The 16,905-nt window shown below is 38.9% G+C and overlaps 3 protein-coding genes across 3 annotated transcripts; all 3 read left to right on the plus strand.

Moving 5' to 3' along the window:
* Window positions 1-2,913: 2,913 nt before the first annotated feature.
* Window positions 2,914-4,564, plus strand: EAF01_011852 (uncharacterized protein; the record flags this gene model as incomplete). Its single annotated transcript, XM_038920110.1, has 2 exons — window positions 2,914-3,700; window positions 3,753-4,564. The coding sequence occupies 2 exons, from the start codon at window positions 2,914-2,916 to the stop codon at window positions 4,562-4,564; spliced, it is 1,599 nt and encodes a 532-aa protein (XP_038764364.1).
* Window positions 4,565-5,451: 887 nt separating this feature from the next.
* Window positions 5,452-6,268, plus strand: EAF01_011853 (uncharacterized protein; the record flags this gene model as incomplete). Its single annotated transcript, XM_038920111.1, has 2 exons — window positions 5,452-5,857; window positions 5,979-6,268. The coding sequence occupies 2 exons, from the start codon at window positions 5,452-5,454 to the stop codon at window positions 6,266-6,268; spliced, it is 696 nt and encodes a 231-aa protein (XP_038764365.1).
* A 5,408-nt stretch (window positions 6,269-11,676) lies between these two features.
* Window positions 11,677-14,647, plus strand: EAF01_011854 (uncharacterized protein; the record flags this gene model as incomplete). Its single annotated transcript, XM_038920112.1, has 3 exons — window positions 11,677-11,907; window positions 11,979-12,074; window positions 12,149-14,647. The coding sequence occupies 3 exons, from the start codon at window positions 11,677-11,679 to the stop codon at window positions 14,645-14,647; spliced, it is 2,826 nt and encodes a 941-aa protein (XP_038764366.1).
* Window positions 14,648-16,905: the final 2,258 nt, after the last annotated feature.

A 16,905-nucleotide genomic window follows, 5' to 3' on the forward strand; every position in this document is an offset into this window, starting at 1 on the left:
TCTGGAAGAAGATAACAAGAAGAGCCGAACAAGAATGAAGAACGGATGAGGGGGCAAAATTGACAGGAACAGAGTAAGGGGAATAGATAAGAATATCTGAGAAAGTTTTAACCGTCATTTGTATTTCCTAGGGGTCAGGCGGAGATTGGTCTTTGGCAATTGCTACAGTAGTGCAGACAACTACTTGAAATTTCAATTTTTGAGAATCGTTCCATCTCGTTCCATTGCTGAATTTACAATTTTTCTGTTATTGACGATTTCGTAATATGAACGAATAAAGTTTGGGTTATTTGAATAAGCTCCCTTATGGTTTAACCAGGGGCTGGTCTGGAAATGACGATTAGGCACCTAGATTTGGTTGGTGAAGTAGCTGCCATGGTGAATAAATTATGTTAACCTTGAACATGTAGGTCATGTGAAATTCTCCAGGCTTTAAATGTAATTACAAATCGGGAGATAGACAAAGGGAAGAGAGCATTCTTACCTCGAAGATCTGAAGCCTGTACAAATAATGAAATGATCATTTCTTGGAATCTGTCTTTTTCAATGATATATATAGACTTGAATCACTGCTACAAGCTCTTGAGCAAATTGTGTGTTTTCCTCGATTTTTATATACAAGAAAAAAGACCAAGGTTGAGTAATAATTGACATCATATCACAAGTAGATAGTATGTGTTATTTATAAGGGTTTCAACAAGTTTACTTATATACGTGAATTTATACTTGAAATTCTTCTACTTCACGATCAAAACAATTTCAATTGATAACCTTGACACAGTAAAATATTGTCGAGATAGAAATCGTAAATTTTCAATCAGACCCTCCGAGGATTGAGCAAAGTAGCTACGAAAGAAGAGAGAGACCGCCAGTTACAATTGTAATTTCGGGGCGTCTTGAATCTCAAAAATACTCGATTTCTATATTAAATCGGTCAGTGTATTGAGCCCAACAATCAATGAAACTACGATTGTGTCATGAAGACCGGCCGCAGACCAGCCGCAGACCTTGGAAGTGACCCCTTTACACCAGGCACCGAATTAAATCATTCGAATTTTCATCACGATATCATTTTTTTCCATTATCATCACAGCCTTGGATAGTGCCAAACGTCAAAATCCACCTCGATCCCTCGCACAATCAAGCCGACCACGCGACTCCCCACTTACTCCTATCCTAACCTCCTGCCCCACCCATTCCCTCGCTTAACCTTAGGGGAAAATCTCTGTAAAAAATCTTCGCTTCAACATCGTAAATATATTTTCACTTTCGGTACTACCCATCAATAAACACAACACAACATCCGGCATGGTGTAGTGGCTAGCATTTCCGCCTCTCATTCGAAGCTTTCGAGCCTCAGTCAAGTCGCGGGAGACCGGGGTTCAATTCCCCGTACCGGAATTTATTTTAATTCTGTCTGTGTTTTCAGGAGCGGTTTAAGTTTTTCTTTTTTCTCAAAAATGAAAATGGTAGGATTATTTCTACTTTCTTTTTATAGATTCGATGTGTTAAGGAAAGATAATATATACATGACATTTGAGATTATATGTGGACTTTTTTCTTTGTATTTACTGGTATCGAAAGAAAAGGTCGACGAAATTATTAAAGAGTAGAGGGATTTCAAATACTTTGCTCATATAATATCTTTCTCCAGACATCCTCTTACCTTTTTCTTGTCAACACAAAAATTCTATTGATTATCTGAATACTCGGTTCTTGATGCAATCAGAAGCTATTAGATCAGCCTACTCTGGCTGGAGGTAGGAGCGACACGAAAGATGTAAATCCATCCAGAGGCTTCTCCTCTATAGGTATCTTCAGACAAGTACACTTACCACACTACACTACAACAACCGCTCTCATGTTCCCTTCCTCACCCTTCCACTAATCCCCAATTATTCCAATAGATAGACATTCTAGATAGTCGAATTCCAATTACCATTATCTACTGCGTATCATCATACATACGGATGCACCAACTCTCAAACCCAGAAAAAGTCCCAGTCCTCACTCCTCACTTCTCCCTCACTACTAGCTGCTCAATCAATCACTCACGCACTCATCTACTACCCCTAGCATCCTCACACGAAATGAGTGAAACGACTACAATCGAAGCAACCCGATCGCTTCTCCTATCTCCCAGAAATAGCTTCTCTACTAAGCAAAGATTTATCAAAGTTATGTACTCTAATTCAACTTCTTTTCATTCATCAGTGAAGAATCAAAGACGAACCAAGAATCAATAAACTCTTTCTTTCTTTCCTCTCAACTTCGCAATTGATTAAATGATTGAGAACACCAAGGTACTTTTCGTTCTATAGTACTATCACGTCGAACATCCTGGAAACCTTCAGCTGTATCTTTGGCTTCGTCAGTTGCCTCTTCAAATCCTCACTTTCTTTTCTCGACGGCGCCCTTAACTTCCTTGTCAGAAGAAGAAAATATATTACTACGGTCTCACTTTGCTGCATATACCACCTTAATCTATCTTATTCCATTCATTATTCTTTGTGTTTCTACAACACAATCAATGGTAAAGTATCTGGGTATTTGATGCAGTAGAAAAGTCCTAAGCGAATAAATACATACATGTACGGTTAACTGGCTAGCTCGATAAAGATATATGAGTGAGTATATAAAAATGTGTACATAAAGACCTCTATTTTAGATTCTACAACTCTCAAGAACTTAGTTGATAGTTTAGAACCTAAGAACTTAGGAAATCGAACACTTTCTTCCATTGACTTTAGGAACTACAAAACACGACTCAACTCAACTCAATTCTGCATTTCTCTAGCCGACCTGTCCTCTAAAACTTCAAATCATCATCCAAATTATTGATCAAACTCATAGACAACTACTGCTTGCCTACTCATCCACTCATTACTCATCTACCCACCCCAACAAATAGAAATGGCACCATCAGGAAAAGGCTATCCACCACCTGTCCCACGAGTTTTACGTAGTAAATCTGGTGAAAGTTTACTTCCATCTCAAGAATCTCAATCACAGCCATCACACCCACCAAATCAAGCTTCAAATACGTCGTCAGCATCCTCGAGAAACCCCTCCCCCACCTTCCCCAATCTCATTCCCAGATCCACACCAGATCTAGATCCAAAACTAGTATCTGGAGCTGCATCTCAACTTCAACCTCATCAAGATATATCTAGAGCCAGATCTAGAGTTCAATCCCGAAGCAGCTCCCGAGCCCGAACCGGAAGCTCACGACCTCCACCCCAAAACACCTCGGTTCCAAGACCTCGAGACCTCTTACCAAGACCTGAACCTGGAGCCATTCCACATGTTGTGCCTAGGCCTAGGCGTACTCCGATGGGTAGAGATTTGATTTTGGGTCCAGGCCAAGGTCAATTTCAGATTCAACTTCAAGCTCAACCACCACCACAAATAGACCCACAGACTCAGGAACGTAATCAAGACTTCTATACCAACTATCCCTATCCTTTTCCTACAGAGGATAATCCTTTTTCTCAGTCCCAGATGACCAATGTACTCGGTGATCGGCGTCTCCATCAAGATCCCCACCGAGATCTACATCAACCTCAACCACCACCACGCATCGACTCGCAGACTCAAGATCGTAATCAGGACTTCTATACCAACTATCCCTATCCTTTTCCCACAGAGGATTCTCCTTTCTCACAGTCCCAAACAATAACTGCGCCCGGAAATCAAAAATGTTCGCCCAGATTCCCACCGAGCTTTCCATCAACCTCAATTTTCACCACAAGTCCACTCGGAATCTCGAACTCAAAATCAAGAGATTTACACCAACTTTCCGTCTCCGTTTCCTGATTCTCATTCTCCTTTGTCTCAATCTCAGACAACCACTGTACCCGGATATCAAGATACCCTTCGAGATTTAGTTCAAACTCCCGCCCCAGCTCAAGCTCAAAATGAAACACAAAATCGAACCTCAATTCGAGCTAACAAACGTCCTCGACTTTCCTATTCTGATTCCTATCCAAACAGTAGAAGAGATGAGGACAGTAACGGAGATGGAGATAGAGATGAAAACAGAAACAGAAATGGAAATGAAACCTCCAGTGAAATCGGAATTGACAATGAAGCTCAAACCACAACCCAAAATGAGCGATACAATCCCAACGATACACCCTTAGAATCACCCCTCAGCACACCACCAGATTCCGTTTCCACATCACCGCCTCTCCTATCTCTTCGTAATCTCCCACGTAGGGGTACTTTTACACATAGTCAGAGATTCAATCCATCTCCTACCGATAGAACCAGAACCCGTGCTGCATATCAATATCAAAATGAAAATAAAAATGTAACAGCAAGTAGACCCAGAACAACAAATCCTCCCTCATCTTCCAATCCCTCTAACCTCTACACAGAACCCCCCATTCTTCCCGGCACCCTAGATATTGCATATCGACCTACTGTCGCGCAGAAAAAATGGATGTATGCTGTGCGAGAGGAGGGGAAGAGGAGTGATAGTAATGAGAATGGAGGGTTTAGTAGGGGGATTGAGGGACAGATGGTTCGGTTGTTTGGGGGTGAGGGGGAGGGGGGTGTGTAGGAGAGATTGGTGTGAGGGGGGATGGGGATAAGATAATAAGAAAGAGGATGTTGCTATAAGACTCGGGAGTTAGTTTACTACCCACGAGATAAGGAATGAGGGACGAGGGATGCGGACGGGGATGGCTAATTTGATTTTATCAATCTGACAATTTGAATTGTCTGAAACCTCAACTTAATTAATGATATACATGCCAGTAGAGAAATAATCACTTATATCATTTCATCTCATCTCCAGGTAAGCATGAAGAAGCGGTGAATGGTACAGCGTAAGAAGGAGGTGGAGGAGGAGAAAAAGATAACTATGTTGATTTTGATAATCATAGATGAATGGATTGCTGTCAATATTGAAGAAAATAACATGAAATACCACAATTCGAAAAACTCAAAAAGACGATGGAAAATTATAAAATTTCTCTCCTCCACTAAGATGATAAAAATGAGAAGAGTATCTCTCTCTCTTGCATGAAAAAGATCAAAACAAAACAATGCTCAGAACAATATCCATTATCCATCATCCCTCTTCGTCCTCTCTATCTCTTTATGCCTTTATCCAAACCGCATAAAGAAACTCCCAAGACTCCATCATCAAACAAAAAATCTTTCTCTTCTTTGTTCAAGACTCACTTACCTACTTACCTATTTACCTACTTACTTACCTACTTACTTACCTACCTACATACCTAAGCACTCAAAAAGCGAAACGAAACAACACAAATAAACAAAACAAAAAAGAAATGAAACCAAAACACACCTGAACAATGCTCAAGAACAATAATCCATGCATATATATACTAAGTCCTTCATCCTATCCAGAAATCAAAACCTCAAGATCCTATTGACTCATCTATCTATCTATCCACAAATCAAACACCCACACACAGAAAAATGTCCACCTCATTTGATCTCGGCTTCGCCGTCGGCGAACCAATCATCTGCCTGAACACCTCCTGCAACTACCCCTTCGGACGCATCTGCTCCGAGTGCTCTATCGAATTCGAGGCTCGAGCTGCTTTGCAAGCACAATCCCAAGCAGAATCCCAAGCTCAATCGAAAACCAACCCCAACCCCAATTCCGATTCCAAGAACCGAGTCCCCAAAACTCAAAGTCATCCCGCACCATCACGAAGTCGAAGCACAACCATCCAATCTCGCAGCCGAGATATCTCCGAACGCGTCGCGGATATTGTAGAGGATCTCCAGGGGATATTCGCTTTTGTGCCTGTAACCTCAACAGTAGCTGCTGCATCTTCAGCTGCTGCTGCGGTACCTGCAGCACTACCCCCAAAACCAAGTAAGTTAACCATCCAGAACCTTCGAATTCTCGATGCGACCCCCTTACCACTTTTTCCCCTTCCACATCCTTCTCTTTCTCTTCCCCTGTCCCACTCAACTCCCTCAAGCTCCCAATTCAGCTCCTCACACTCCACCCCCCCCACCCCCCAATCCACTCAACGCCTCTGTCCTCAACATCTGGCTCAACGACATCGTACTCCGAACCCTCGAAGGCGAAATCCTCTCTCCTTCATCTACTGGCGATACTTTTACCGGCGGCGCAGAAGAAGAAGATACTCTGGATACTATGTGTCCGTATTGTGATGGATCGATGGGAGAAGGTGCGTGGAGGGAATTACATCTGATTCAGTGTCGGTATGCGCATGTTGAGAAGGAGAGGTTGGAGATTGCGATGGGGAAGAAGGGATGAGGTGAGGTGAGGTGTGGGATGAGGAGGGAGGAAGGTGGGTATATAGCTAGCTGGTTTGTCTATATTGTAGAGTTTGAAGGTTTACTTTCCTATATATTTCCAAGTTAATACAAATTGAATCCAATTTTTTTTTTACCTCGAACAAGCAGTACCAAATGCATATATACACATACCATTCGGAAATCTAACCTGCGATCTACTGCGCCTTTCTAAGCAATTTTTTTTGTTATCGAATATATACCATAATTGATACTCTAACCCTCTCCTCTTGAACATTCCCAGCGACTACCTACCTACTACCTAGTATCTCAAAGTAACAAAATATAAAGAACCACATCAAACATAGTTAACCCATCAATCACTCAATCACTCAATCAACCATTTGTTCGATATTGAGAGTACTCGTACTTTGGGTATTTCTACTAGTACAAGCAGACAGACTAAAGTAGTACCAAGTAATTAACCTACCTACCCACCTACCTACACCTTTCCTACCAACCTCGTAGTCACAATACTACATACAACACCGTTCTGACTTCAAGTTCAACACTAGTTGAGAAGCAATGAATCAATAAAGAAGTAAATATTTCCATACTTTTATAAGATTTTATATATTAGAAATTGTAATTAGGTAGGTAGGTAGGTACTTATGATATTGTATGATAGTTGATGATAGGTAGATAGATACTATTTATTCTATCTCGGGGTGTCTCTATTCTTATAACCGTCTCTCGCTTCCCTCTTCCTCCTCCTCACCTCCGCCTGCCAATCCCCCTCCAAAAGATGAGGAAATAGAATGAATGGATGGAGGAATAATGGATAGATGGAGGAATGAACGAAATATAAAAGAAGAATGAATAAAAAGCCAAAAAAATAGTCCCAAAGAACCAAAGAACATCAAAAAATAACAATATAAACTCCTCGACCCCTATTCCAAAGTCCTTACTCATATACATACAAGAAACTCCTCTCCTTCCGCCCCTCAAATGCATACATCATAAGTGGAAGATGAATTCAAAAAGAACGTAGAGAGGTAGGTTAGGCTTGATGACTAAATAACTAAATGACTATTCTGCACCCATCTACATCTATGCACCTTGCTGATGAAATCAAATCCCACATACCTCGTACAACCTACCTCGCAGCACCACTGAGGGCGTGGTCTCGAGTAACCTTGATAGTTTTCACCTTGGGGCGCGATGGTGATGGTGATGGTGATGGTGATGGTGGTGATTTGTATTTGTATTTGTATCTATATATCTTCATTCTATAGATCTCGAGTAATTATTCCGACGCAAGAGTACTTGTTAGTATGTAAAGAGTTATAAGTAGGTAGGTAGCAATCTAGGTGTCGAGGGTCTTTGATCTCGGCATTAAGATTGGGTGGGTAGGTAGTTAACTACACACCGGATTGATTTACCTTCGATCAACTAAAAAAATCATGTGATGTGATATATCGACAGAGTAAGAGTCTTGCATTTGCTATAGGAGTGAGATATATGTCATTTCGATGCGGGGAAGTTCAAAACTAGGTAGGTAGTTCTGGCGGTTATCTACATTTGAGGTATATTTACTAGGTATATTTATCTATTGTTGAATGTTATTCTGGAATTGAGATATCTATTACAGTAGTTATATATGTAAGTAAGTAAATAACATGTGATTAAGAATATCTAACATCTATCATCCCTCATATCTCTTCAAAACTAAAGGATATATTCATTCATCCATTCATTTATTATCTACCTACATACCCATCTACCAAGAGAAATGTTCGAGTCAGCAATGCATACCTACTACCTACCTACCTACCTACCTACCAGGTACATGTATTTATATTCGATTTCTCACACCCCGAGTAACCTTACCTACCTACCGGCCGTTTCGTTAACTTGCTATCTATATCTATCTGTTTATCGATAAGAACCATAATCTTATTAGTCCCACCAAACTATGCTTTAATTCCTTCCAATAGTTGTAAATCTTTCCTGTGAAGAGATATTGAAAAGATAGGTATAATCTCTCAACTACCCAATTTTTCTCAAGGCTTTTCTTCATCATTTTTGAGGATTCGCATTCGTCCATCCACTTGTATTGAATACCTAGGTATGTAATGATAGAAAATAGAAGAGCATTATAATCATGAGGTGTTTTCGATGCGGGATGAGATATCGAAGTGTATTCTCGTATGATGGTTTGTTTGTTTATTTCTTCACCACCAATAGAACGAAAGAAGATGTCTCGACTCAACTCGACCTCCGCATTGATGATAAGGATGAATTTGTAGGATAGAAGTAAGACAAAAGATATTAGCAAGAAGAATGAATAGGTGATGAGAATTGAATCTCCCTCTCTTATTCGATATTTGCTAAAGAATGAGTGGTCGCACGAAATGGTAGAGATCGTCTTGATAGTATGGATGCTCTTATCAGGAAAGAGATGGATGGATGGATGGATCGGTAAACACCAATTGGATTGAAGTGATTGATGAAATGGAACGAGGCGGTATCTTTTCTTACCTACTGACTTACTCGTAGTATGTGAAGATAATTGAGGAAGGTAAGAGAGTTTGTGTGGGAGGGTTAGAGAAAGCGGACAATCGATCATTATTTTGATTTTCACTGGAAGAAAGTTTGATATTCAATATCATACATACATACATACATACATACATATATATCATCCATCCATCGATTATCTACTACCAATCAAATCAGTGGCTGTGTTTTTATATCGTGGCGGCAGACGTATCGTATAATCACCCAGTATTTACCTGCCTCCTCCTCCTAGCACGTACCTAGGTATATAAAGTTTGACTCATTTTGTTTCTGTGCTCTCGATTAATGCAACCAGCTTCATTCATCTATCAAGTCGTTGAGTAGCAGTTGTACACGATAGATGAGTAGGTACCTACATGATACCTACCTAGTCAACCTAGTATCTCGACGGCACACTGCAGTTTGGAAGAAGATATGTAGGATATCCCTAGGATATATGATTGGGTTCGATGATCGATGAACTTAGTTGACCAAGAAAGAATGTGTGGTGTATCAACTGACCCTGGGTCACTGACCCCCATACTATTAGATGCATTTTTTCATATCTTTATCATTCAATCGGATGGCATCAAATAGATAGCCGGTGACTCGGTCAGGAAAAGGTCGATGGATGGATGATTGATACTACTTGGAAGGGACGGGTCCCCCTTTTTACTCGTTTTTGGTACCTTGGATTTGAATCATCGATCCTGGGAGATACATGGAGGGATATGCAATGAGTGCAGATTTTTATGTAGGTAGACGTTGGAAGATATTAATGTGTGTGTGTATATATGTATATATGTGTATATGTGTATATATATGTATATGTGTGTGTATGTGTGTGTGTATATATGTGTGTGTGTATATATGTGTATATGTGTATATATGTGTATATGTGTGTGTATGTATGTGTATGTGTATATATATGTATATATGTATGTATGTGTATATGTATATGTATATATATATATATGTCTATGTGTTTGTGTGTGTATGTAGAGGTATATGTATATATGTGTATATATGTGTTGATATCTAGTATTTATATCGAAGTATAAGATATACCTAGGTGTGATCTGAAATTTGATTGGAATACTACTCTGTAGATAGGTAGATAGATAGATAGTAAGCAAATAGGTATGCAAGTTCTAATACTATTGGTGTTCTTATCGGTTAGCTGATTCATCGTTATCGTTATCGGAGAAAGGACCAAAAGTCAATGAATGAATGAATGAATGAATGAATGAATGAAAGCACCAAGAAGAAATCACTGGAACTGAATGCAGCATTAAATTACTAGGGAGCACGGTAGGTTCCTTACTCCGCAAGGTTACTTACGGTTCCATTGGATCTTGGGGGTTGGTAAGTGCAGCCAGCCAATTGCTTTGTTCCTGTCAATATGTTAGGGAAACATAGAGTATAGAGATGGATATCTGTAAGATGGTATTTTTCAAATGGAAAGGTATCGATGGATAACCAAGGAATATAGAGTGCTTCTCTTACGCGTACTCACATGCATATAGAGATATATAGGTACATACCTACCTACCTATCTACCTACTTATCTACCTACCTACCCACCTACCGTACATATGCGCAAGCACAAGTAAAACTTCAAGAGTACAGAAAGGTCGAGATGGTTGCTGACTTGATAGATAGTTTTCATGGTTTCATCATACTATTCATACTGTTTATACAATCCTTACTACATAGGTATTCATACTATTCATATCATTTATATCATTTATATCATTTATATCATTTATATCATTTATATCATTTATATCATTTATACCATTCATACCATCCATACCTCCAAACTACCTCCATACCTCCATAATACTATCATCAGTGAAATCAATAATTACACCTACGTATTAACTTGAATCAAATATATCTTCATGTTTCTTTTCTTTCTTTCCCCATTGTCTTATTGATGTTTTACCTCACCTCTTCAAACTTTGTAAGAAAATATGAATAAACTTTGTTAATTCCATCCCCTCCCTCCCATTGTTATCATTCATACCTCTTACCTCTCCTCCTTTGATATAAATAGTAGATAAATCCCCAATACCTTCAATCACAAGGCTCAATTCTATCATCAAAAACAACTAGTCCTGTATGTACGGGGTCAGTACTAGGTCACTACTAATAAGTCAATCAATTACAGTTCAGTCATAGTACCCACCCTCATAGACCTGCATGACTCTCTTGCTCCCAGCCCCAGTCTCCATCTCTCTCTCTCTTACTCTCTCTTAATCGCCATCTGAGCTTCAACCTCCTTGTACCACCACCATAACTTCTACCGTCAACTTTACTTTTACCACTTTCTCAATTCCTTCAACTTATCTCCATCCCAACTGCGAGTTATTGGAGCGCAATCATTTCATCAATCAATACGGCAAAGTCTCTTCAATATTCACCAATTTTATCTATTCCGATTCACTCGATTCATCATTCTATCTTACGCCTTCACTGAAAGCCTTCATTCGCAATCATGTCTCTTGCTTGAAATTCAGTACCCACTTCAAGCATCTCCCCCCCCATCCCCCCCAACAACCACCCTCTTTCCCACTTCACTGTGCCTGGGAGGATATCCAATACGGACCTCCATAATCTTGGTCCTTCACTACATCTAGAGATTGCAAAACTCTAGAACCCTCGAAAAGTTTACTAGATCATACTACGATGGATGCCCAAGTTATGTGGTATCTTGGAACCGCTTTATTTACCATCTAGAATCACAATTGTTGATGTGTGAGACTTGAGTAGGAGCATTATCTTTCTGCAAATACCAGCGCATCTTGCATTTGCTGCTGAGCCGACAGCGTGCTACGATTCAACATCTACGTCAGCAGTTATCATATAATGCATCAACATCCTCGTCCTTCACCTAGGACGGCCTCACCAGCCTCGTCACCACAAACAAATCCAACTCGAACAAACAACCCGAGAGAAGAAGGTCGATCTGCCCATTCGAGAACACTATCAGATATGCCACATTATCAAGAAGCAGACGATGCAGGTGGAGATGGTGGATCCATGGTTGCTACTGGCCCAAGTCGAGAAGCGGTCAAGAGAATGGATCAAATCATATCAGTCAGTGATACTCATCAACCATCATACATGGTCGACCTCCGTTCGAAACGAAGCTAACCTGCACCCTCTAGAATTTCCACACGAAGGCTGCAATCATCTTACTAGGATCGAGAGTAGGACTTCCTGTAGTCCTCAACAGAGATGGAACCGTGAAAGTTAGCAAATGGGTATGCTCTTTCTATCATTCGTTGCCCAATCATTGCCTTTGCCCTTGTCACAAACTAACGATTGCCTCCAATAGTTTCAAATCGAAACCGATGATACCGATGCATATCGAGATGAGCTCAACACATGGCGAACGTGCGGTGGATTCCAAAATCGACCACCACCACTCATAATAGAAACATACATCGATACTTCCCACTTGACGAAAAGTCAAAGATTGGTTATCGTAGATGATTTGGGAAAGCGATGGGATGCTTTGGATGCTCTGAGTGATTCTAGTAGTTCCGATGATGAACGTAGCGAAGTCATACTAGAACGTTGGAGAATTGAGCTCGGAGATATACCTGGAGAGCAGCCCAATAATTTTGCTCCTACATTACCCCTTCTCTACAAACAGTGTGTTGTTTTCTTTCGCGCATTGTATTCAGCCTCCAAATTATTACCGGCCCAGAAATTCAAAAAGAACATAGGAAAGAGTGGAGCGCCAACAAATTCATTGACTGTTAATTGTCGTATCACAACCGGTAATACTCAACCACGTCGAATCGATGGCCTTAAGCAACCTATATTCGACCATAGTGGCCCAGTTACCTCGACGCATAACCTTGGAACCACTGAAACTCCTGCCGGTCCAATCTTCGCCGAAGTAACATATCGAAATGATTGTCACTTTCGTGTTGATGATTCTGAATCTCTTCTCAGCTCGCGATTCATGGGTGCAGACGAACATTTTTTCACTCCTTCATTGGCAGCAAGAGGTGATTTAAGTCGTCGAAGGTCAACAAAGCAGCCTGAGATTGGCTCACTTCCAGCACACAAACAACTTACAGATGATTCTGGTCCCGTTCAGACATATGGAAGTTTATCAACATTCCATGGAAACGCTCCTCCAAGAGGCTCAAGTCCAATATCCGCCCTGAGAGCTCAGAGACCCATAGGATCAGATACGAGCTCCCCGCCTATGGGATCTTTACCACAATCGCGACCATCATTCGGATCGAAAGGTTCGATAAAGTCATTGGAAGGTATCGCGATGGCGAGAAGACCATCCTTGTCGTTTCAGCCATTCAAAGCTGGCTCACTATCTTCCTCCCCCAGCCGTGCCACTTATGCTGGTGAAACCTTACCTGCATCTCCGGGGTCCTTGCCAAGGCCATCTGGAATTAGTGCACTTGCACAAGCAAGAAATCGTTCATCTCTCATAGCTGGAATGCCAGCTACGTTGAGAGGGGGTCCAATGGCCGCGGATAACGTTATTCCAACATCTGTCTCAAGCTCACCAAAACCTGCTCCAATTCGATACAGCAGTAGTTTTAGTCATCGTCGTGGCAGATCATCTTATGGAGCAGCTAGTAAAACCGTCGAAGATGATCAAGGTAGCAGTGGTAAACAAAGTCTCTCGTCTTCTGTGCAACCGGGTTCTGGCATCCTTGCAGAAGCTGGAACAGGTGGTAGTTCGGGATCTTTACAAACTGATGATGATAATATATCAGACTTTTTGAAACTCTTGGAAAGTAAGAAAACCTTACAGAGTTTCGAACCTTCTGGGGAAGCATCAAGAAAAAGAGCCACTGCACAATTATCCAGATTTCAATCAATGCGCGATTCACATAATGCTTTGACAGATTCCATGGCTTCATCAACAATGCTACAAAGATCATCAAGTTCTTCGAGTCGACAATTATCCAGTGTACCTCCCATGGTTGCTGCTACCTCAATTTCAGCAGGATCATCCCCTGGTAAACCCATCTCACCACACACTCCTCACACTCCCGCCATTCCTTCACGATTAAGTGCAAATTCAATAGCGGAGTATGATCAACCACGAAGACCAAGTCGACGAAGTAGAACTTCAGAAACAAGATTAGATGATGTGGAAGATAGTGATCACCCAAATGATGCTGGAACAAATGCTATCGATATTCCCACCTCACCTAGACCATACTACTCTCACGCCCGAAGATCAAGTTCTGTTGCCCAGCAACATAGATCATTGGCAATTGATGATGAATTAGGCGATCTTCCATTTGGGGTACATAGAAGTATCAGCTTAGGAGCCGATGATCGGGAACCACCAAGTTTAAGTACCCTTTTGAATATTGGGCAAGCTTCTGAGGAGGTAGAATCACCAACTGGACAATCTTCATCCCAGCTTCAACCTGCTCCTCGAATTTCCGAGGGTACTACTGCCATGTCTCGTCAAACTTCATCATCTTTGGAAGCTCATGATCCAGATGTTCCTCAACTTTCTCGCTTCAGTGGTCCAGGTTCTGCAAACTCACCGTATCGACCACGTATTGGTAAAACTGGTGGCCGTGGAGTCACTCCACCACAAACCGGTTCTTTCTCTAGCCTTCTAGTGGATAGGGGAAGTGGAAGCGGTAGTGAACGAGCTAGTGGTGGCAGGTACAGCTTTAGTAGGGGACAATATGAACCAGATGATGAGCCGTTACTCTTTGATATGAGTGAGATTGGACGAGATCGAAGAAGTATTGATGAAGCTAGAGGATACGAAGCAAGTAGAGGAGGTGATTCTGGCTCAAGTAGTCGACGAGGTAGTCGATGGGGCAGGTGATTTATTTCAACAGACGAAGCGAACATGGAGACCGGATTCTTCAAGAAGTTACGTTTCGAACCATTGATGCATTATACGTCATTTACGATACGATTATAAGATATGCTGTATAGTTTGGAGATACATAGCGAAGTGCACGTCGATTTTTTATTTATTTTTATAATCATCGGATGGAGTTGAAGGTTTATCGAATCCTTTCTCCATGATTGTTTTTTTATCGGATTGATCCTTTACAGGATGTCACATGAGGACATTTGAATTTCACTTCTTTTTCTTGGCGCATCTCATCTTGTACTTATTTATTCATCCCGGGAGGTGATTTGGGAACAAGGGGAGGGTGGGCCATAAATTGAATGGATGGATGGGTAGTTTAGTGCGCATGGTTGGATTTGATACCTTGGTGTTCTTAAGAATTGATGGATAGGTATGAGATGGTGGCAATGGATATGGATTGTGTAGGGTCAGTGAGGAATACATATTATCAATTAACCACCTACATATCACTATCTATATTATGAAAGACACTCTACTCTATTCTATTCTTAACTTGGGTTTCTATGGGAAGTATTGAGAGAAAGTATCGATTTGAATGATTGTAATATTCATCTGATTGATAACTTTGATTCATATCCCCTAGAGAAGGACACCTCGCTTATACAGGGATCATACTGACCAATCAAATCATCAGGATTGTGAGTATTCTCATCAATTTAGAGGCTTATTCTATAATAATTAATAAAACATTTTCTATTATTATATAAAGAAATATCGCATTCTTTACATTTATATCTAGTCGTATATTTGAATCCTTTCTATTGAAAATTATCTAATTTTTCTCTTAAAATTACTCTTTTTAAGCCTATAAATTGTCTTTTAAGAGTTCTAAAACCTTCTTATCGTACAGATTACGATTTCCCTACTAAAACCATGAATTTTTCAGCTTTTGAGATCCCTGCTTCTTTATTAAAACTTCGTATAAAATGATAAAAAGAATTCAAAATCCATTTAGAATTACTTTAATTATATATATATAAAAAAGCTAGTTTATTTTTAAATATTTTATTATTAAAGTTATTAGCTATTAAAGATAAGAATTATAAATTTTCTAAAAAAATCGTTTATTTTATATAGGAAAAGCATTATGAGTTAAACAAATTCAATTTTTTAAATCTTAAATCTATATTAGTTATGAATAAAGATAGTTGAAAATAAAATATATATTTTTTTCGATAAAGAATAGTATTAATTACTCATTTTGAAGTCGTGAAAATAAAATTCTATAACGAATCTAATAAACGTTTAAACATCAATTTTAGAATTAAAAGCTATAGAACTAAAGAGAGTATATTATAGAGCTATATATACGATTGGCTTGAAGTTTAATATTATATTTGCTTAATCAAATATAATTATATATATATTATAATATTATTCTTTTCTTTTAAAAAGTTCGCTTCAAACTTATTTTAAATGATTAACTTAAATATAAAACATAATTAATAAAACTTTTTATTATTATTATTATTATCATTTTCTTCATCGATTTCTTATAAAACATTTTGAAAAGTTAAATATCTTATTATCAAATAAAAGTATTAATAAAAGCTTATACTTCTTTTAAATAATCTTTAAAATATTAATCATTAATTACTTCATTTAAATCTTTACTATTATTATTATCCTCATAATTAATAGAAATAAATATAATAATTAGAACAGATTCTTTTTAATCTTAAACATTTTAATATAAATTAAATAAATAGACTTATATTTAATAAAAAACACTTCTATATTAAATATATTTGTTTTATTTATATAAAAGAATTCTTTTAATAAAATAAAACTTAAGTATTCGAAAATAAAATGGAATTAAAGTATAATTAGTTTTGTTTAATAGAATATTAAAAGAACTAAAGATTTTAAGAATATTAAGATTATTAATATTCATTAGATTATAATTTTAAAAGTAAAATGAATTTTATAATATATATGAAGCTTTAAATTCATCAAAATGAAATAATGTAGGGAATTTATTTGTTATATATATAATTAATTGTTATATAATCTAAACAAAGTTGAAATATAATGTTACAACGGATTAGTAACAGGCTGTAGAATCACTGACTTATAGGCTATAATGGTATTATAGGCCTCAGTGATTCAGCTGCAGTATACCGGGGGACACTAGGCACCCAAGGAAAGCCTCAGGCATGTATATAGTATTAGTTATAGAATACACTGAATCATAGGACATGGTT

The sequence above is a fragment of the Botrytis porri genome (assembly GCF_014898465.1).
Source record: "Botrytis porri strain MUCL 3234 chromosome Unknown BPOR_026, whole genome shotgun sequence".
In the NCBI taxonomy this organism is placed as follows: Eukaryota; Fungi; Ascomycota; class Leotiomycetes; order Helotiales; family Sclerotiniaceae; genus Botrytis; species Botrytis porri.